This window comes from Mizuhopecten yessoensis, unplaced genomic scaffold (assembly GCF_002113885.1).
Source record: "Mizuhopecten yessoensis strain PY_sf001 unplaced genomic scaffold, ASM211388v2 scaffold4631, whole genome shotgun sequence".
Lineage (NCBI taxonomy): Eukaryota > Metazoa > Mollusca > Bivalvia > Pectinida > Pectinidae > Mizuhopecten > Mizuhopecten yessoensis.
The window spans coordinates 568,358-591,712 of NW_018405643.1; the positions used below are offsets into that span (position 1 = coordinate 568,358).

Genomic DNA, 23,355 nt, shown 5'->3' on the forward strand with positions numbered 1-23,355 from the left:
CTCTTTTACATTCTAAAAACATGTTTTCTATGTATTACTTTTGTTGTAAAATAGTTCTATATTTCAAAAAGCTGTAATGTAAATGTAACGATGGAAGTTTTGAAGTTGTCGTCATCTTGTTGTGAACACAGTGTGGAAATGGATATATAGATATTAATCCCTCGTTACTGGTATCGTATTTATATGTGTTTCGGATCACACGGTGTATGTCCAACTTTATCACACTCATGTCCGAGTCCTAAGTCAATATATTTCTAAGATTATATGGGTATAAATAAATGTAGATGACCATGGATATATTATATTTGGGGGATGTGTCCGGTACCTCTCTGGTCTTTGTACTCCCAAGGTACTCCCAAGGTCAAGGTCATAACAAGGGTTCAAACCTCAAGTCTTGGCTATATGCTTGTTAACTCATTCACCCCTGAAATTTCATAATGGACTATTCCTACCTCTGAATTGGAGGATTTCAAATGTGTCTTCAGGGATGGATGAGTTTACAGCTAGATCTAATTGATGAAAATTCATAGATGGATTGTATATAATGATTTCAAATTACGTGAGGACTGTCCAAACTCTCAAGGTCAAGGTCGCATCAAGATCATTGTCATACCTGTGCAGGCCAGAATTTCTGAATGGCTGATGTTTTGTTAGAAAAAATAGATGTATCAAAACCAGACAGTATATGTTGCTAATTACAAAAATATACAACTACTGTGTCATTTATTTTCCTCATGTCTACTGAAAAGGTGAAGGTCACAACAAAGGGTCAAAGTTTAAACCATTGCTATAAGATAAAAACTATAGAACCACTGATCATTGACGTTGTTATTTCATTAAACACTAACTTCTGAATAGCTGATTAATTACTGTAAAATTTTATACCGGGGTGTGTAGGGTATTTGTTATTGGACTTCAATGGGTTGTAGTAGCTGTGACATGAATGGTTCCCAGACGAGGACTGGACTGTAAGAAATGGACATGCATGTATACAGTTTATAAATTTAATCAATTATATAAAAGTTAGTAATTACTTGATTATTCCTTCCTTAAAGTATAAGGGATTTAAATATCATGTTTGTGTTTGTTCCGTTAAATGGAATCTGAATTGTTCTTAATTCATGGGCTATAGCGCTGCCAATTGAATTCCAAGGTCAGAGTTCAGAAATCTTATCACAGTTGTCCACCCTGATTTTTTTTAGAAAATCTGACTATTGTGTAGATATAGGTACATTGAGGTTGATTTACAATTAATGTGTACTTTTAAAGGTCACCATGACGAGTCAAGGTCAAATTAGGAGGTCAAATATGGATCTCATATGCTGTGTTCAACTCTGAAATTGATAACAAAATTCCTGAGACTACGTGTAGATTTGGACCATAATGATAAATAAATATAAATAAGGAAGTACATGCTACATACATGTACAGTGGCCTTGTACAGGGTCATCAGTCAAGGTCAAAGGTCATATACCCTTTTTTATGGCATGTAAGCTAAGGTGCTATATTTGGGGAGTGGCAGCTTAAAATAGATGCGGCCAACTTTGTTTTCATTACATAGAAAATGCACCTTCCCTGCATGTTTACTGATTATAACATTGAATCCATGGTGAACACCCTACAGGAGGAATGGCAGTGCAGAATATGTTTGCTTTTGGTACTGATGAGAAACAAATGCCGTTAAATGGTGAGGCAGTGTTGATAATTAGGGGTTGAGAAATGCAGTTGGTGAGGCGAGTAGATCTTGTGTGTTGTGTTCTGTCTCTGTAACTGCTCCAGATATCAGCTGATATTTATAAATATATGTTCAGGGGCCATCTCAAAACTTAAACCTGCTGAAATGCTTGGCTGCGTCATATGTACAAAGTAACACGTATTACCCAAATTGAGGAACTTTAATTGGCATTGCTAAGATTTTTTGTTTCTTCACAAGACTTTGAAGATTATGTAATTAATGGTCAAGACAGATGTAAAACAGGTATGCTTCCAAGTTCAAAAACTTGGTTAGCTTACATAACTAGTGATTAACTACTATTTAAACCAATCATTTAATGACTTAAGTTATTAATAAAAACACAAAAGTACAATTTATTATCCCCTCGTAACGAAAGTTTGAGGGGATATAGGATTCTGCCTGCCCGTACATACCTATGTACATATGTTACACTCTATGTCATCTCTCTATTGACTTCAATAAAATTTCATGAACTTAATACAAGTGTTTGGTATGGCCATGCCTTAAACAAGGTCAGGTTTCAGGTCAATTCGTTAAAGGTCAAGGTCACTTTTACTATTTTTACAAAAAAAATTGTCATCGCTCTATCGACTTCATTCCTCAATGGAATTTCATGAAACTTCAAACAAGTGTTTGGTATGGCAATGCCTTGAACAAGTTCTCCTTTCTAGGTTCTACGTTGAAGGTCAAGGTCATTGTTACAAATTTTTTAGAAAAAAACTTAAGCAACTTTATTTCCTCTTACATATGTCACAATGTGTATCACTTGTGATGCCTTGTTTTAGTTTTGATTTTAATAATTAAGAGGTATTGTTTGTCAAATGTATATTTGAAATGTTAATTTTTTGTTGCAGGACAAACGATACCACATTGTTGAAGAGTTTTACCACAATGAAAAAGAATATGTAGAGGCGTTGCAGAAACTCAAAGATGTGAGTATATAATGTACTTAAACGGAACATTGTTTATCCAAACTATGTCCAATTATTTTTGCATAATTTTCCAATTTCAAAAGGATATTGCTTAAGAAATTGACATTTATTAATTTTCAGAAGTATTATTTACTCATGTGCCCCTGAAGACACATTTGAACTCTTCCAATTCAAAGGTTGGAATGGTTCATTATGAAAATTTCAGAGGTAAATGAGTTAATGCTGATGAATTTTAATTGTATATATGTAGTAGCTATTATTCACTGAGCTGTACCCAAGGCAGAGATCAGGATGGCACCATCAATATGATAACACTTCATGATCAGTGGATCAAAGGGGCATGGGACAGCATTTCTACTGACGTCATTCGACGGTAATTCAAGAGATTTGGAATCACCAAAATGCAATGTACTTGATAAGTGTACATGTAAAGATGAGATGTTCCAGAACATCTCTGATGTCACACCTAGTTTTAAGGAATTTTGAACCAATGATATGACTGAGAAAATGAGACATTGTTGTCTTGAATGTCAAAGTGATGAGGGAGGGGTGTGATACTGGCAAATGTTCCATGTGAAAACCTTTTTGCATTAACTCATTCACGCCTGAAATTTCATAATGAACTATTCCAACCTTTGAATTAGATGAGTTCAAATGTGTCTTCAGGGGGTGAATGAGTTAATGAATGTTTTTCTCTTTGTGTTAGTTACTGTGTTTGTAATACAGTGTACTTGGCATAAGCTTCTTCAGTAGTGCAGCATTCATTTTACTCAAACAATTTCTACTGAGTAACTAAGAGGCCTATGGCTACTCAATCGAGCCAGTAGCCTGCTGGGATGAAGATGTATTAACTTTGTTCAAATGAATGACCTTGGCCCACTTTCAAGGTCACGTGAGTAAAAATTATAAAATTATTTTTTCATAGTAACCAAGAAGCCTAAAGTCATGCCATTTTGTTTATGCTTGGGTAAAGGACTGTCACCTTTATTAAATTGAGTGACCTTGCACTTCTGTCAAGGTCACGGGGGTCAAATGTGTTAAACCAATAGGTCTTGGAGTCATGATATTTGGTCAGTAGCATGCTGGAGTAAAGGACCATCATGAAGTTTACCCCAATAAATAATCTTGGTCTCCGTTTCTTGGTTAGAGGGATCAAATGATTAAAAACACTGTACAGAACTTTTTCTAAGGGTATTTTAGGCCTAGAGAAGTGTAATTTGGCTGGTGGTTAGCTAGGGTATCATTTACTATCAAGCATTATTGCTATAAAGTTTGTTTGAATAGAAATGACCTTTTTTCGCAGTGATGATTGTGAGATGTTTTGCAAACAGACTCTTGTTTATGACAAATATGCATTAGAAATAACTGAAAAGTTAATAGAAATGGGAGAAGTGGTTTCAATATGTGCTGCAAAACATCCCCAATGAGGTGGCAAGCAGTATCTTTTACCTGTTCCTACATGACTTTGGAAATTATATACATTTATTGTATATCACTAGTTATATACAGAAATTGGAAAGGTATTCATGATTTCTATATTTTGGGGAGGCAGCCTGTATTTGGTTGTAAGACTAGGCAAAACAAATTGCCGGCAAGTGCCAACATACCTGTTAAGTCTCTGTACTATATACTGGACAAGATTCAGGTACACTTTTGTATGACAAGGGGTGTCATTTGGTTAGGTTTAAAACACACTTACAGTCTCCTTTAGAGGTGATAACGGGGATTAATGGGGCGATAAGGTCGCGTTGTGTTGCCACTGTATTGTGTGGAATTTTATAGATAAATAAGTACCTGTAAAATATTTATTCACTAACTATTTAATAGCTGATCCAGGTCACTTAGGTCTTTATAGATACATACCAATAATCACTGAATTGTCCCATTCGGTCACTGTGAATACATTGTAACCTTTAAGTGTTTTTCTTCATTTTCCATATTTTTCCATATAAGGCTTTAATAGATGATATCTATCATATACAATTACCTACCTTAGTAAAAGGCTGACCATTCAATTGAGGGATGAAATTTTGTCATTAATTGCTGACATGACAGAGATGAGTTTGTCATGTTAACGTTTGAAGAAAATATCAGTTTCTTTGATTTTAAGTTTTGGTGCTAAATTTGTGATGACAAGGTCAAACAATATTAGACTGATTGTGAGTATACCCCCGCAACGAAGTTAGTGGGGGTTTACTGGAATCACTCTGTTTGGATGTCTGTCTGGATGTCTGTCTGTCGTCCACAGTAACTTGTCCGGAAAACTCCTCGGTGGATTTCATTCAAACTTTGCATGAATGATTGGTATCTTATGTAGTTGTGCACCGGCTTTTTAATTTGGGATTTTGACCCTTTTTGATGGAGTTATGCCCCTTTGTGCGAAGTACTTGTTTGTTCTTTTGTTATTTTATTGTTTTGTTTTTAATAAAATAATGATTAACTCATTACTGGTGGGAGACTATATTGCTTTGCATTAGTAAGCCTTTAGCTTAAAGTTCTGGTTTTGCACTGGCTTTTAAAAATTTCAAAAGAAGGAAAAAAAGCATAAGTTACTTCAGATATAAGAATGGCTTCTGTTTAAAGGTCTATAAGTTACTTAATAATGCATGTAATAGGCACTATAAGTTATACCTGTAACCTTTCTACTATGACAGGGCCATTTTATACACAGGTAAATCAGTCAAAGCCTGTTAGTATTGATTGTCTCCTGGACTTACACAAGGGTATAAATGTGACTCCAAGGGGGCACCAATTGACTTTACACTCAAACAGCTTAAAGCTATTTCAGCATACCTGTACGTTTCATGTATTGACCCCATAGTTTCATGATATCTCTTAAGTGTGTTTATCAGGGGTGCAGATAGGGTACTTGTCACCGTGAGGTGTGGATAGGATTGTCTGAGTGACCTTCAGTTTATTTGAGGATTAATAGACACTGTTTAAGGGTATATGTTGCTTTACACATCAATGCTTTGATTTGTTAAAAAGTTGTCTCCCTTGGATTAACATATGATATTCTGGTTAGGCCAAACAAAGTTATTTTTCTGATTTTGATTTTAGTACACAAAAACTTGAGAAGAAAATTAGACAAATTTACTTTAACAAGGTTATATACAGAGAGAGCATTTCAGACTTTTTACATTGCTTATCCTAAAATTGAACATAAACTAAGTTAACTAATATCTGAGGTAGATCACAGGTAAAACTTCATTAGTATCAAATACAGTTACTGTTGGTAGTTTTGTCAGGTACTGTAATTTAATAAATGGAGTTCAAACATTACTATTCATAAAAGATGTTTTAGAAGTATATCACATTTGACCTAATAAGTGCATTTATCTCTATAAATGGACCAGTATATATGTATGGATCACCCATTCCTAAAAGAATGGCTTGCGAAAACCCTTTGATTTACATTTAGGTCCTCACAAGTTTAACAGCCTTTCGATTCTCAATCTTCCTACCTGACAGTCTGATTCAATTAAACTACAAACTTGGTGAATGTACATAAAATGTCAAGACGTTTACTGTCACCCAATGTTTTTTTGTAGTTGCACTCTATGTTCACCTGATTGAAAACAGTGTAACGTAACAAGGTCTACTTTCAGGTTTGAATTTTTGCAATTTTTGTGGTCAGTGTTGTTGTTATCGTGTAAGAGATAACAGCTACTGTTAACTCATTCACCCCTGCAGACACATTGAACTCTTCCAATTCAAAGGTTGGAATAGTTCATTATGAAATTTCAGGGGTGAAGGAGTTAAAGGCCTTCCTATTAATAACAAAGCAGATAAATGTGAAGTAGGGGATTGGGAAATGGAAAATCTACAAGAGCTATAGTGCGGCTACATTGCCTCTGACTTCCTAAATTTTATTATTTTACTATATAGCCAACTATACAAAAATGGTAGAGAAACGTGGTAAACACAGAAAACAGTCCAGTTTTATTTTGTTCGGGCATATAAAAAGGGCTGTATTTCGAGCTCTCTACTTTGAACAACACAGCCTCAACAGGAGCTAATGAATGTTAAAATAATTTGTTTTATGGCAAATCTCGGAGCAGATTGTCGACATAAATATTTTGTCTGTTGGTTTTTTGCCCCACTGTAACCATGTCTCAAGCTAGGTGCTGTAAGATACCGACGGGGAGATACACAATCCGTAGGGAACCACACGTATCTGTGCAAGTCTGAGGTGATCCACGTACCACCCCACTGTATCTTAACATTCAGTCAGGAACCAATCAAAAGGCTTACTTAACATTGAGTTTTCATTTTTTTTAACGTATTTTTTTTTTACTCCATGTAAAAATATTAAAATTTTATTAAAATTTTGTTTGCCTAATTAAAGGTTGTGTAGGTATGGTGCGGTTTCATAAAGACTTCATCGGGCTGTACGTGTCTAAAAGTACGGTACATAAATGGAAGAGATAAGATATGTATTTATCAAATGAATGTGATTACCTCAGCACAAGGTTATGTAGATGGAATTTCTGGATTTCTTACATAATTATGCACCGATTGTAAAAATGTTCCGAGCCGGGGGTTGTTGGGTGCAACGACTGCACATCATACGCTTTATATAAATATCATAAAATTCCTTACAGGCCCTTCGAGCCTGTTAACTAAAGGTTACACAATCAGTCCACTCCACCTGAGACTCCCCAGGAGTGTCTGATTATGTCATTGTAGCCTAACATAGCACACTGGGTTTACTTTTGTATGTATACATAGAGTGTACTCTTACGCAGCAATCACTTGCTTTGCAATTCTTATCAAGTTGGAGATACCTCATTATATAAACAATAAAAAAAAAAGGCTGACACTGTATTTTATTACTTTGCACCGTTAATAGCCGTAGCTGAATGACACTTTTGGAACACTTGAATTCCTTCAATCCAGGAAAAAGGTCAGGCAACGTTCTAGTTTATAGGGGTATATGACTCATCTGGTGCTCAGCTCAACATTAGGTACATGTAGGTCTTCGTTCAACTCCTTGCAGTTGGACTTATAGAGAAGACAAATCAGTTTGTCTGAGTTTGACTAATCTGGCAACTTTTCAACTCTTTGGAGTTGGAGTTAGACTTCAAGAGGGAGTTTTTCAATTATACTTAGTTTGACTTCAGAAGCAACTATTCAGCTCTTGTAAGTTTGACTTAAGAGGTGGCTATTCAACTCAGTCTTTGACTAAAGTTAGGGGACTGCTTAACTCATTTGAGTTCTGCTTATAGGAGGTCTATTCAACCCATCTGAGTTTGACTTTTGAAGCAACTATTCAGCTCTTCTAAGTTTGACCTAAGAGAGTTCTATTCAACTCAACCTTTGACTAAAGTGAGGCGGTTGCTCAACCCATTTGAGCTCTGATTCAACCTATCTGAGTTTGACCTTTGAAGCAACCATTCAGCTTAACTTTAGAGGTGACTTTTTGTCGTGACTGATTTCAACTAAGGTTTGAAGTCGCTTGCACAATTGTATAAGCAGATAAACCCAGTATTGCCCACTTTCAAGATTACTGAAGTGAAAACAGTGTTTCTTCATTTGCAGTGACATTGTTATCCCTACCTGTATTTCTTGCCAGGTTTATGTAAAGACAACTGATAATATGTCTGAACTTTATTCAGTTACCCGGTAATGAAAATTGTAAGAACAAAAGTAAAAAACATAAAAAGTAAGCTAGAGATTTTCAAAATTACTTGTGAATGTATTGATTTTCAGATTAATCTAAGTTGTTCAATTTTGAATTATCACAGAAATACATGACCCCGCTAAAAGTGTCGAGCAATATAGACGAGTCGATAGTGGACAACATCTTCTACATGATACCGGAGATCCTTACCCACCATACTATCTACCTGGACTTCCTAGAGAATGTGTGGGCCAAGTGGGACACCAAGACCAGCACCATTGGAAACATTATCATCGGCATTGTAAGTATCCCCTAAACATCATCAGTAACATCGCACGTATACCGTAAACATCACAGTCGTCATAGCTACACTTACAATGTCATCATCCAAGTCTTACACAGTCTCTGATTGTCACATCAGCATTGAATAGTCTCTGAATGTCAGTTTATCTTTTTTAATTGTAACTTAATGTCAGTTTAACTTTTTTACAGTCTCTTAATGTCAGTTTAACTTTGTTAGTCTCTGAATGTCAGGTTTTGTCTCGCCGTTGCCGGAAAAGCAACACCTTGTCTCGCTTTCACTACTTCGTGGTGGCGAGACAAAACCTGGCATTCAGAGACTGAAAAAGTTAAACCAAATCTTACACAATCTGTAATTGACACATCAGCATTGAATAGTCTCTGAATGTCATTTTGTCTTTTTTACTTGTCTCTTAATGTCAATTTAACTTTGTTAGTCTCTGAATGTCACGTTTTGTCTCGCCGCAACGAAGTAGTGGAAGCGAGACTAAGGTGTTGCTTTTCCGACGACAGCGGCGTCAGCATTACGTTTTTTCGTTAAGTTAGTTTCACTGAAAATATAAGTGCTAGACCAACCAAACTTGTCCCATATGTGCATCTTAGGTTGTCATCTCAACCCATGCCTCAAATGCTGGATGCGGCCTACCTTTCATGGTCCATTGACTTTGTCAGCATCTCCATCAATAATAAGTTTTTGCGTTTAAGTTACTTTTTCTGATCTGTGCATTGATGGTGAAAGCGGGGCACAGGCGAGACATATCACTCTGAATGGCATTTTTTTTTCAGTTTCTTAATATCAGTTAAACTTTTTTACAGTCTCCGAATGTCAGTTCAACTTTTTCAATCTCTGAATGTCAGTTAAACTTTTTCAATCTCTGAATGTCAGTTAAACTTTTTAGGTCACCTGAGCTTTAACATTTTACATTTTCAACTCAAGCTGAAATACTGGCGAAGGGTATTCATTGATACTTGATGGGAATGTTACTGACATCTCCTTGACCAAGTGTTGTTTAATTTTTTGGGTCGATCAGAAATCCAATATGGCCGCCACGGCCACCATTTTTTTTTTTTTTTTTTTCATACTTAAAGTCAAGTTCTACTTGGCCAATTTAACTGAAACTTGGTAGGAATGATCGACTCATGGTCTTGACAAAGTGTTATTATTTTTCAGGTGGATAGGAAATCCAATATGGTGGCCATTTTGAAAGCTATATCAAACTTAAAGTCAAGTTCTACTGGGCCAATTTAAATAGAACTTGGTAGGAAGGATCGACTCATGGTCCTGACAAAATGATGTTATTTTTCGGGTCGATCAGAAATCCAATGGCCGCCACGGCCCGGGTCATTATGAAAAATTACTTCAAACTTAAATTCAAGTTCTACTAGGCCGATTTAACTGAAAATTGGTAGGAATGATCGACTCATGGTCCTGACAAAGTGTTGTTATTTTTCGAATTGATCAGAAATCAAATTTAGCCACAACGGCCGCTGTTTTGAAATAACTATTTCAAACTTAAAGCCCAATTCTACTGGGCCGATTTAACTAAAACTTGGTAGGAATGATTCACTCATGATCCTGGTAAAGCATTCTTTTTTTTCCTGGGCCAATCAATAATTCAATATGACAGCCATGCCATGGCTGCGCTGCCATTTTGAAAAAAGACTAATTCAAAATTAAAATCAAGTTCTAAATGGCTGATTTAACTGAAACTTGGTCTATGATTGATCAGCTCACGGTCCTGACAAACTTAAGTTAGCATTATACTTAACTATTTTTTACTCAAATTGGTACAAAAAGAAATACTGTAGGACTCAGGTGACCGTTAAGGCCCATGGGCGTCTTGTTTAGTCTCCGAATATCACATCAGCATTGTTCTAGTGTCAAAGTCACATCAGTTTAGTCTTGGAATGTGTTAATTCAGCAATTTACAAAGTTTCTGACAGTTACATCATCATTGTGGTCTATGAATGTCACATTACAATCTCTGAACATCATACCTGGCATCATTATTAGTGTACTTCTAAACAAACCAAAAGGTACGGTTAGATGTGAGTAAGTATAAAAACAAGTATTGATATCACAAACTATCTGAAGTACCCTTAACACAATTAGAAACATTATAAATTTTTGAATATTTTTTCTTTTTTTTATTTGGTTAAAGAAATTTTGACCAAAAGATGCAAAATTTCAAGGTGGCCAGAGTGCTCTTTGATTTGCTAAAACATTTTATGATGATTAAATGGTATAAGCTTGATGACTGTTTTAAGTTGTTATTGTAATTCCTTGAACAATTGTTGTATGGCATCAAGGAAGACACGAGAAAGCTTTTTCTAACCTGTTAGTCTTCAAATTAAATTTCATCTTTTTATTTTTGACCAGGAATCGAAGGTCTTATCAGCCTATACAGTGTTATATATGTGAGACACTTAGCTTGTTGTAGTCAGACTGATGTTACATTACGCACTCATTAGCAATAAGTATAATTGTTACAAGTGTTTGTCTGTGATAATGGTACACAAACACACTAAGACAGACCCGGTCATTCATTCTTTGTGATCATACAGCGATCGCCTGATGAACAAAAAGACTTGGCTGGTATTGATGTACCCATGTAGTCAAAAGGTTACGACACCTATCATGTGGATAGTCACCGTGATTAAAAGAACTATTTCATTGGTATATTTTGTTGTTGCAGTTTTCAAAGCAGACGGTGGTTGATAGCTATCTGTCGTTTGTGGAGAACTACAGAACATCTGGGAAAGTCATAGAGAATGCCCTGCAGACCAAGTCCTCGGTGCAGAAGTTTCTAGAGGTGAGTAAACTAACCAGGCTTCACATTACCAGCCCACATCCATGTGTATACACACTTGTCAGTATTTTGGAAATTAAAGTCCTGTTAGGTTAACTGAATTGAATGGCAGGCATACATACAGTTCATTATAATTTAAAACAAAAAAATAAAGAACTTTCAAAAATGGAAAGATCACAATCTTTTAAAAACAAATCGGGTTGTTACTGTGGTAATTATGCCATTAAAAATGCAAAATCATCATTTCCAATTTGTGTATTGGTCGTGCTAAGTACATGCATGAAGGTTGAGATAATTCTGACCACCCCCATAAGACAAGCAGGCCTATATACTGTAGCTGTGTGGTGAGCTACGAGGAGGTTCTCATAATAATTAATATAATTACAGGGGAGGCAGGATTGCATTTTTTAAGGCTAAATTTACACAATCGTTGCTGCATTTTTATCTTGCTGGAATGTATAATGGTAAGGTATTTGTTCTGTAGAAGGTTTGTAGGTACAGCAGACTGGACTATACAGATCTAACGTGTAGTGGTAAGATAGTGTGGAAGGGTTGTAGGTACAGCAGACTGGACTATACAGATCTAACGTGTAGTGCTAAGATATTTGTTCTGTAGAAGGTTTGTAGGTACAGCAGACTGGGCTATACAGATCTAATGTGTAGTGGTAAGGTATTTGTTCTGTAGAAGGTTTGTAGGTACAACAGACTGGACTATACAGATCTAATGTGTAGGGGTAAGGGATTTGTTCTGTAGAAGGTTTGTAGGTACAGCAGTCTGGACTATACAGATCTAATGTATAGTGGTAAGGTATTTGTTCTGTAGAATGTTTGTAGGTACAGCAGACTGGACTATACAGATCTAATGTATAATGGTAAGGTATTTGTTCTGTAGAAGGTTTGTAGGAACAGCAGACTGGACTATACAGATCTAATGTGTAGGGGTAAGGTATTTGTTCTGTAGAAGGTTTGTAGGTAAAAAAGACTGGACTATACAGATCTAATGTATAGTGGTAAGGTATTTGTTCTGTAGAATGTTTGTAGGTACAGCAGACTGGACTATACAGATCTAATGTATAATGGTAAGGGATTTGTTCTGTAGAAGGTTTGTAGGTACAGCAGACTGGACTATGCAGATCTAATGTGTAGTGGTAAGGTATTTGTTCTGCAGTAGGTTTGTAGGTACAGCAGACTGGACTATACAGATCTAATGTATAATGGTAAGGTATTTGTTCTGTAGAAGGTTTGTAGGTACAACAGACTGGACTATACAGATCTAATGTGTAGGGGTAAGGTATTTGTTCTGTAGAAGGTTTGTAGGTACAACGGACTGGACTATACAGATCTAATGTGTAGTGGTAAGATAGTTTGGAAGGTTTGTAGGTACAACAGACTGGACTATACAGATCTAATGTGTAGTGGTAAGATAGTGTGGAAGGGTTGTAGGTACAGCAGACTGGACTATACAGATCTAACGTGTAGTGGTAAGATAGTGTGGAAGGGTTGTAGGTACAGCAGACTGGACTATACAGATCTAATGTATAATGGTAAGGTATTTGTTCTGTAGAAGGTTTGTAGGGACAGCAGACTGGACTATACAGATCTAATGTGTAGGGGTAAGGTATTTGTTCTGTAGAAGGTTTGTAGGAACAGCAGACTGGACTATACAGATCTAATGTGTAGGGGTAAGGTATTTGTTCTGTAGAAGGTTTGTAGGTACAGCAGACTGGGCTATACAGATCTAATGTATAGTGGTAAGGTATTTGTTCTGTAGAAGGTTTGTAGGAACAGCAGACTGGACTATACAGATCTAATGTGTAGGGGTAAGGTATTTGTTCTGTTGAAGGTTTGTAGGTACAACAGACTGGACTATACAGATCTAATGTGTAGGGGTAAGGTATTTGTTCTGTAGAAGGTTTGTAGGTACAACGGACTGGACTATACAGATCTAATGTGTAGTGGTAAGATAGTGTGGAAGGTTTGTAGGTACAACAGACTGGACTATACAGATCCAATGTGTAGTGGTAAGGTATTTGTTCTGTAGAAGGTTTGTAGGTACAACAGACTGGACTATACAGATCTAATGTGTAGGGGTAAGGTATTTGTTCTGTTGAAGGTTTGTAGGTACAACAGACTGGACTATACAGATCCAATGTGTAGTGGTAAGGTATTTGTTCTGTAGAAGGTTTGTAGGTACAACAGACTGGACTATACAGATCTAATGTGTAGTGGTAAGGAATTTGTTCTGTAGAAGGTTTGTAGGTACAACAGGCTGGACTATACAGATCTAATGTGTAGTGGTAAGATAGTGTGGAAGGGTTGTAGGTACAGCAGACTGGACTATACAGATCTAACGTGTAGTGGTAAGATAGTGTGGAAGGGTTGTAGGTACAGCAGACTGGACTATACAGATCTAATGTATAATGGTAAGGGATTTGTTCTGTAGAAGGTTTGTAGGTACAGCAGACTGGGCTATACAGATCTAATGTATAGTGGTAAGGTATTTGTTCTGTAGAATGTTTGTAGGTACAGCAGACTGGACTATACAGATCTAACGTGTAGTGGTAAGATAGTGTGGAAGGGTTGTAGGTACAGCAGACTGGACTATACAGATCTAACGTGTAGTGGTAAGATAGTGTGGAAGGGTTGTAGGTACAGCAGACTGGACTATACAGATCTAACGTGTAGTGGTAAGATAGTGTGAAAGGGTTTATAGAAACAATGGACCATGGACTATCCAAGTCTATAATTAATTGGCTGGATTGGATTACAAAATTTGTTATAAGGTGTTTTGTTTCAGTTGCTGTATTTATTCAGTATCCACGTCTGTTTATGGTGGTAAAAGGAGTTATGAGAGTTTTAGTAGTGATAATGATGTTTTACTGGATTCTGATTTTGAAGTTATCAAATATTGGCCCATGATTACACAAGATATAGACTATCTAAATGGAGGATCAAATTCGTATTGATGTATTTACTCAAAGAGGCCGTCATATTTTTCATTTCCGGAAATTTATGCATAAGTTTTTGAAAACTCCTACATCATTGACAATTTATTTACCCCCCAAATTACTCCGATAAATGCCTGTCCATATGATAATGCCCCCAGAATATAGTGACGGAAGCATTTAGTGTTTGTTTTTTTTGTCTTGTCAGTACTTAGAGCATACTGGTTATAGACTCTGTTTGTTTCCATTACTTAAATTCTAGAATTCCAACAGTCATCAAGATTCATATGTTGATACATCTTAAGTAATGATATACCATTATGTTGAATGTAGGTCACTGTAACCTATATTTTCTACTAGCTCCAGTTAGACTTAAGTTTTAGCTCAATTACTCTCAAACTAAATCCAATATAAACTCATTTACCCCTGAAAACACATTTGAACTCTTCCAGTTCGAAGGTTGGAATAGTTCATTATGAAACTTCAGGGGTGAATTGAATGAGTTAATAAAACCTAATGTGTGGATACATCTTTGGGATTACTACACCAGTATATCAAACTTAAGTCACTGTGGTCTATATATGATATCCTCCTCTCAGAGAGGTAAGACATCCCACTTAGCTCCATTTCTTTGGTTAGACTTGGTGTTTTTGAGAAAGATGACAAAGTATTAAATTTGTCTACTTGGGTACTGTGAGTTACACTGTGAACTCAGTTCACTTGATTAAAAAGTGCAATGTTAAGTCTGTATGTACATGTGTCTGGGTAATCACTGTCTAGTTGAGTAAGGTAAGAAGCTATAACTGCATGCCTGAAAATTCTGTTACCAGATAAAGGCTCACACTTGAAAATAGTTAACACAATGTGACGATGTTGTCATCTCAGAGCTCATTAAATACAATTTATAGGTGTAATTTACCTATATCAGGTTGCAAGCTGAGAAAATTGGGCTTTTTGTAAGTGTTACTGTATGTTTATGGGGTGAGTGACAAAGATTTGCTGACCTCTATATGTAGATTGTTAGGATGTAATCTTTCTCTCTTACTGTGTAATTGATGGCGGGAAAGTGCTCTCCCATTTCAATTTAGTTAAATGTATGATCTGTATCTTACCATGATTAATGTTACAGAAAACGATCTTTATAATAATTCAGCAGGACTTCCAAGAGCTTCATGGACCTTAACTTTAATTTGAAGACCAATTAGTAATGGAATGCCGTATTCCGTAACATAGTATAACTTTACATCCATGGTTTAGCAGAGAAAATCCTATAATATATATATACACTAGATCTTAATACGTGTTATGAAGCGTTAATTTGAAAGACTTGACAATCTGAGAACATTTTGACATAAGTATGTGTGTAATGGTGGGATTACCATCAGTGTGATACCTCGTTTACTTACCATAGTAGATCTACTTACCACAGAAGGGTTACTTACCACATAAGGTCTACTTACCAAAGTAGATTTACATACCACAGTTGGATCAGTGACCTAAAAACACCCAGTCTGATCATTGAGATTTCCACAGTATTCAATTTTATAATATGAAGTTTTAGATTGGTATTAATGTAGTTTTTAATGTTGTCAAAGATAAGGTTGCAGTGACCTAGATTAGGACATAACACTCTTTGCTATAGATGTATACACATGTGTGATACCAAGCAGTTTTTTGCTCATTCAATTGTCACAAAAAATTAATTGTACATTCCAGTTAATAAATCCTACCATGGAAATGGCATTCTTATTGATATATATATGCCAAATGAATTTTTTTTCAAAACAAATCTAACTGAAATAAAAATATAAAAAGCTGTATCAATGTTTGTGTGACTGATGCTTTAGATGTTTAAGTGTTTTAGGTTTTGATCTTATCTTTTTGAATCATGTATGCATTCAGTATCGGTTGTGAAGTTCAAAAATCAATAATAAAAAACCAGACACAAATTTTGTGAACTTGTTGAAATACAATCCCAACTAGGAACAAATTGGTCCAGGTATAGGTTTATACCTGATCATGATTACATGTGCATTTGTCCAAATAATGAGAGCAAAACGTCAATATAATAAATTACCTTCATTTCATGTAAGCCGCTTATCACCAATGTATTTTCAAAGTCTCTGTTTCCCTTTTTCTGAAGAATCCCTTTACAGTATATAGTTATCTCCCTTGATAAATGACAAAATTCTTCTGGGCAAATTGTGGCAGCATATTATAGGATTATATATTTCGAGTTTCTCTTCGCAGTTGGGATTGCAAGCCTGGTATTGTAGTCTGTGTTGATTGTTGAATGTAAGAGATAAGGTGATATGTCTTGGTCGACGTCTGGCCTACCTCATGCCTTGGGGAAATGTTGTTTTCTCTTGTAGAATTTATCTTATATAATGGTATAAGTCCCCAGATTCACAGCTAACATTTTATCCTCTGTAGCGGTTTTACCTTATTTTCATGTTTGTTTTATTTCTTGTCATGCAATTATAGACATGTATATGTAATAATGTGTGAGAATTTGGGATCTAGAAGCCGTAGATTTACGATTGAAAATAAATTCGGAGATTATTGTAGTCTTCGTAAAGTTGGAAGAGCAGGAGAAGGAGTCTGGTCTGTTACCAGAACTATTTTGGGTTATATTGAAATCCCCTGCCTATGACTAGGTTATACACACATGTATGTGGGTGTGAAACGGAAGAGCTGAGTCGAGAATTAAGTTTTATGACCCTCCTCGGTGATGGAAGTGGAGATGGTTTCTTGTTATGTTCTTCAGTATGTGAGATGTGCTGGAGATAATGCTTTTGTTACTATTAACCAATCAGTTCATTATATTACTGTCCATTGGTTAGGAAACCAAGTCTTGTTAGCTGTGTTTAGTTTGTAACAACTTAGTGCGACCAAGCCTTGTTAGCTTAATTTAGTTTGAAACACTGTTACAGGACTAAGTGCAACCAGGCCATGTGAGACCAGGCCTCATCAGTTTAGTTTTGTTTGTAACACTGTTACAAGACTTGGTTAGACAAGGCATTGTTATCTTAATGCTGTTTGTAACAATGTTACAAAACTAAGTGAAACCAGGCATTGTTAGCTTAATGCTGGGTGAAACACTGTTACAAGGCTTAGTGTGACAAGGCATTGTTAGCTTAATGCTGTGTACTGTTACAAGACTTAGTGAGACAAGACATTGTTAGCTTAATGCTGTATGTAACACTGTTACAAGTCTTTGTGGTAACATACATTGTTGGCTTAATGCTGTATGTAACACTGTTACAAGACTTAGAGAGACATGGCATTGTTAGCTTAATGCTGTGTGTAACACTGTTACAAGACTTAGTGAGACAAGGCATTGTTAGCTTAATGCTTGGTGAAACACTGTTACAAGACTTGGTGAGACAAGGCATTGTTAGCTTAATGCTGTATGTAACATTGTTACAAGACTTAGTGAGACAAGGCCTTGTTAGCTTAATGCTGTGTACTGTTACAAGTCTTTGGTAACCGACATTATTAGCTTGCTGCTGAATAAAACACTGTTACAGTACTTTTGTATGTTTATATAGCCAGATTTCCATTTAACGTATTTCTTCCTCGGTTTCAGCAATGCCAAAGAGACAGTGGAAGTAAATTGTCCATGAAGGATCTTATCGTCCGTCCCATCCAGCGAATTCCTCGTTATGAACTCCTCATACAGGTAAGACTATCCATTGTGTAGTTGAATGGTGTATTTGTCACCATCTGGGTGTACTAAGTTCTCCATATTAATTCAAGTTAAGTTAATCCTTTCACCACTGTAGACCATAATGGACTCATCCAGATCAACGCATGGTAGAGTCTACTAAAGTTACATAGCGGTGAAAGGGTTAAATGAATACACATTGAACATGAGTAATCCAGTGAGAGCTATACTGAAAGTGCTCCTGTTTGTGATATTCCTGAAGAAACTGCTGGAGCTGCAAAATTTCTGTGTATTTCGTATAATGAGATTAGTTAGTGCAGTGTATACTTAATGCAGTTTTATTGTAGATTCTAGAATTAAAAAACGTGTTCCTTCACACCCAGTGTTCTTACTACGTTTGCACATTTGCTGTTTCCTGTTTCAGCGTCTGATAGAGAACACACCCCATGACCACCCTGATTTCCCCCTACTGAAGGAGGCAGAGCGGGTGATGCACAACTTTGCAATCAAGCTGGGCACCAATGAAAGCCAGCTTGAGGAGGACCAACAGAGTACACTTAAGAAGCTTGAGGTTCTTGTCCCAGACATGTCCCCTGTAAGTCCTCACACACATTTACTGCCAATGTTTAACATGAATCCCGGCCTTTTCCATCCTACTTCATAAAAATTATACTCAATTAAAAGCATTAATTAAACTGTCAGGATGGGACATTTACAGTCAATATGAATGACACAGCTTTGCAGACAAATAAATAATACTCATGCTTTCATTCATATAGACTGTGAATGCCACATCAACACAGTTCAATGCTTAACTTAACAATTTGTGGAATGTTTTATGAAAACTTTGAAATTTAGTTCAAATTAATGAACATTCCGTGTATGCTTGTTCAATGAAAAAAACCAACCATCTTCCATGGAGGGTCAGCGGTATCTAATGTAACAATCATGAAACAATCATCTGAAAATGGTAATTGTAAGCACTTAACTGCTTTCAGTTGGTTTACTTCATGGAACTCAAATTTCAAGTCGGCATCCATACAAATTACTAATATCAACCGAAAGCAGTTCCATGCATAATAACATAAGAGATGGGTATTTTCAAAATCTGTATTAAACTTTTGAACTGAAGGCTAATTTTGTGTCGCCTATAAAACAAAAGTCAACAGTGGTGATCAATTAACTGTTTAAGTTTCATGTTCACCCTAATCTAAAATTCAGAATACCTTCTGTGGGGGCAGGTGCACATTCACAACCTCTGTGGAATTTTTGTTGTGATTTAAGGTCTATGAAATATTTTAGTAAAGTGAGGTAATAATTTCTGTTATGTTTAAGACTGTACATGCTGCACTACTCCTCTGAGGTAACATGATATATGACAAGTCCTACACCAGAAACCATATAGCTCATTCACCCCTGAAATTTCCCAATCAACTATTCCAACCTTTGAATTGGAAGGGTTAAAATGGGGTAGATGAGTAAACAATCTCCATCACTTCTGATGTTGACATGTTGATTTCTTGTTTGCAGTTGGTTGCCCCAGACAGACAGTACCTCAAACATGACATGGTTCAGATTCTGGTAAGTGGAAGTCTAACCCTATCAAGCTCAACTTGGTATCTAATTGCACTTGTATGATTGATGTTACCCTTAAAAAGAAAATCTGTATTTTATCATATTCCAAAAAAAGCAAGAAAAAATAAAACAATTTAAACAAGAATGGCCGCCACGGCCTCTGATTGGTTGAAATTAGATATTGGTCATTTTTGCTCAAGTTTGGTATGTAGGTGTATTTTTGCATCTTTGCGACTATGGGGGCAGTTTGGGGGACTTCTGTAATGGTCTGTAGGTCGGTGGATTTTCTCTGGGAGCTCAGGCTTTCCTCCACCACCAAAACCTGGCACGTCCATAAATGACCATATAGCTGATAATAGGACGTAAAACATAAACAAACCAAACTGAAAATCTGTGTATAACAAAGTTCAAACAGGTTCCAGGGAATGAACATAAATGAAATGATGGACCATTCCGGTTAGAGCATCGAATGTGTTGTTTGATGCGGTACTAGTATGTGTTGTTTGATGCCATACTAGTATGTGTTGTTTGATGCCGTACTAGTATGTGTTGTTTGTTGCCGTACTAGAATGTGTTGTTTGATGCCGTACTAGTATGTGTTTGTTGCCGTACTAGAATGTGTTGTTTGATGCCGTACTAGTATGTTATGTTTGATGTGGTACTAGAATGTGTTGTTTGATGCCGTACTAGTATGTTATGTTTGATGTGGTACTAGAATGTGTTGTTTGATGCCGTACTAGTATGTGTTGTTTGATGCCGTACTAGAATGTGTTGTTTGATGCCGTACTAGTATGTGTTGTTTGATGCCGTACTAGAATGTGTTGTTTGATGCCGTACTAGTATGTGTTGTTTGATGCCGTACTAGTATGTGTTGTTTGATGCCGTACTAGTATGTGTTGTTTGATGCCGTACTAGAATGTGTTGTTTGATGCCGTACTAGTATGTGTTGTTTGATGCCGTACTAGAATGTGTTGTTTGATGCCGTACTAGTATGTGTTGTTTGATGCCGTACTAGAATGTGTTGTTTGATGCCGTACTAGTATGTGTTGTTTGATGCCGTACTAGAATGTGTTGTTTGATGCCGTACTAGTATGTGTTGTTTGATGCCGTACTAGAATGTGTTGTTTGATGCCGTACTAGTATGTGTTGTTTGATGCCGTACTAGAATGTGTTGTTTGATGCCGTACTAGTATGTGTTGTTTGATGCCGTACTAGAATGTGTTGTTTGATGCCGTACTAGTATGTGTTGTTTGATGCCGTACTAGAATGTGTTGTTTGATGCCGTACTAGTATGTGTTGTTTGATGCCGTACTAGAATGTGTTGTTTGATGCCGTACTAGTATGTGTTGTTTGATGCCGTACTAGTATGTGTTGTTTGATGCCGTACTAGTATGTGTTGTTTGATGCCGTACTAGAATGTGTTGTTTGATGCCGTACTAGTATGTGTTGTTTGATGCCGTACTAGTATTTGTTGTTTGATGCCGTACTAGAATGTGTTGTTTGATGCCGTACTAGAATGTGTTGTTTGATGTCGTACTAGTATGTGTTGTTTGATGCCGTACTAGTATGTGTTGTTTGATGCCATACTAGTATGTGTTGTTTGATGCCGTACTTGTATCGCTGAATTATATTTTACAGACAAGAAAGGACCAATGCTGTATATGGATATTTTCCGACCTGGTCATATTCAGCAGTGTGAAGCGTCGTGGTGGACCAGTGACACGTAAAGTCTCTGTTATTCTGTAAGTTTGACAAACAATGTTTGTTTTGTTTTTGTATTGTTTAATGGCCCATAGACAATGTGGACAAACAATGTTTTCTGTTCTATAAGTATTACGCAAAAAAGTTTCTGTTCTCCTTCTTTAAATATGACTCATAAAATCTGTTCCGTAAATATTACAAATAAAATCTCTTTTCTCCCATTAGTGTAACACATAAAATGTGTTTTGATGATGTGACATATAAAATATCTGTTCTCTTGTAAGTGTGACACTGTTCTTTAAGTACTAGTGTGACACATATAATCTGTAAGTCACTTGTAAATGTGACACTAAACCTTTGCTGCTGGGTTGACTTTTATCTGTATTTGTTTTTTTTTGACAGGAAATCTCCGACTGGAAATGAATATGCAGAAAATATTAAACATAAGGTGTGGTTGCGGGTTGGACTGGATAACATAGAAATAGTCAAGAGTAAGTCTTGTTTTAGTACTTTATGTGATTGTGTTACCTGTTTTTGTAGGTATGGGATCTATTTTCAAATGTCATTTGGCTGTATATCTGACAGGACTTACTTTAGGATGGTGTCATGGTCTATTTTGTGTAAATATAATTGAAGTTGAGGGAAACACCACTACTTTAAGTCATTGACCCCTGAAATTTCATAATGAACTATTCCAACCTTTGAATTGGAAGATTTCACATGTGTCTTCAGGGGTGAATGAGTTAAACAATTTTGTCAATGCAGCTATTTTGACTATATATGTATTTAATATCAAGGAACAAGCTTTAGAATTTATCTGTAATTAACCGAGTTGAAGATGCTGTTTAATTATATCATTCAGCACATCACTTAACTGATTATCTTATTGAAATGACCTTTTGTCTTAATGATTGATGTGGGTTTCCAGGTCAGCTTCCACCCATTAAGAAGAGTTCGCTGGACCCGGATCAATTGGAGGAGGACATCAACATTCTGACGGAGATGACTGAAATGACCAATAAACTCAATTATCCACATTCTGTATGTATACAACCTATAGTAACATGTATACAATTATCCACATTCTGTATGTATACAACCTTAAAGGCCCGGTCACACAGCCCTACACGGGCGTATCGCGGCCGAATCACGGCCAAAAATTTCTGCCCGTGAAGCAGACGCTGTTGGACGCTTTGAGGTCACGATAAAGACGCGATACAGCCGTACTTTACCCGTCGTTACACGCGGTAAGAAATTCACACGTGGTTGGCCGCGCGAAAAAGTTTTGGGCTGCCCAAAAATTTAGACCGCGGTTAATCGGGGGCGGTACACGTGGTACACACGCGGTAAAGACGCGGTACAGACGCGGAACGAACGTGCTAGGACGTGCTACGGCCTTGGTTAAGACGTGGTTACACGCGGTAGGACGCGAAATTTTAGAGGGTAATCGCGGGTGGAGCACGGTCATAGCACGTTTGTTCCGCGTCTGTACCGCGTTGTTATCACGTGCATTAGCGTGTGTACCGCGTGTAAACACGGACAAACGCCTTTCTCCGCGTGAACAGCGCGCCCCAATACCGGCCTAATCACGTTCAATTGCGTCTTGTACACGTCCCAAATACGATTGTCCACGGCCTAATCGCGTCCGTACAACGTCTGATTTTAGGTATATAAAAAGCGCGATTTAACGTTCTTCCACCAGTTCTGCAGATGCTTGAACGTGACCCCGATCTCTTGTGCCTTCATCTCCCACGCTGACTTCTTCTTATGGTAATCCTTGGTGCTCCGGAGCCAAAGCTTGATCTTCACGGGACTGTGTCTTGAGCGGTTATGATTTCTACAGCCCGGTTCGGCAGCTTTATTATACCCGTGGTAGGCCGCGGTACCGCCGCGCTTCACCCGCGATAAGGACGCGGAACAGTCGCCGGCGTCTGTTCCGCGGGCATACCACGGGTAAACCGCGGGTAAGCCAATTTTGCACATTTTTTACCACGGGCAACCGCGGGCAAAAAAAAATCGCGAAATTTTACCCGCGATACAGACGCGAAAGGCTGTGTGACCGGGCCT

General features: G+C 37.0%; 1 protein-coding gene across 2 annotated transcripts in view; it reads left to right on the forward strand.

The window, feature by feature from the left end:
• The window catches only part of LOC110449523 (rho guanine nucleotide exchange factor 17-like), a 67,342-nt gene that overhangs the window by 30,766 nt on the left and 13,221 nt on the right, over positions 1 to 23,355 (forward strand). For both annotated transcript variants that reach the window (XR_002462857.1, XM_021496444.1), the window contains exons 3-11: positions 2,590 to 2,667; positions 8,415 to 8,591; positions 11,287 to 11,403; positions 17,935 to 18,027; positions 18,437 to 18,607; positions 19,543 to 19,593; positions 21,226 to 21,329; positions 21,691 to 21,779; positions 22,217 to 22,329. Coding sequence is in view for 1 of the 2 variants with exons in the window: in XM_021496444.1 (XP_021352119.1) it covers positions 2,590 to 2,667; positions 8,415 to 8,591; positions 11,287 to 11,403; positions 17,935 to 18,027; positions 18,437 to 18,607; positions 19,543 to 19,593; positions 21,226 to 21,329; positions 21,691 to 21,779; positions 22,217 to 22,329 (993 nt within the window). In the remaining variant the exon portion in view is untranslated. The remainder of the gene's footprint in view (positions 1 to 2,589; positions 2,668 to 8,414; positions 8,592 to 11,286; positions 11,404 to 17,934; positions 18,028 to 18,436; positions 18,608 to 19,542; positions 19,594 to 21,225; positions 21,330 to 21,690; positions 21,780 to 22,216; positions 22,330 to 23,355) is intronic.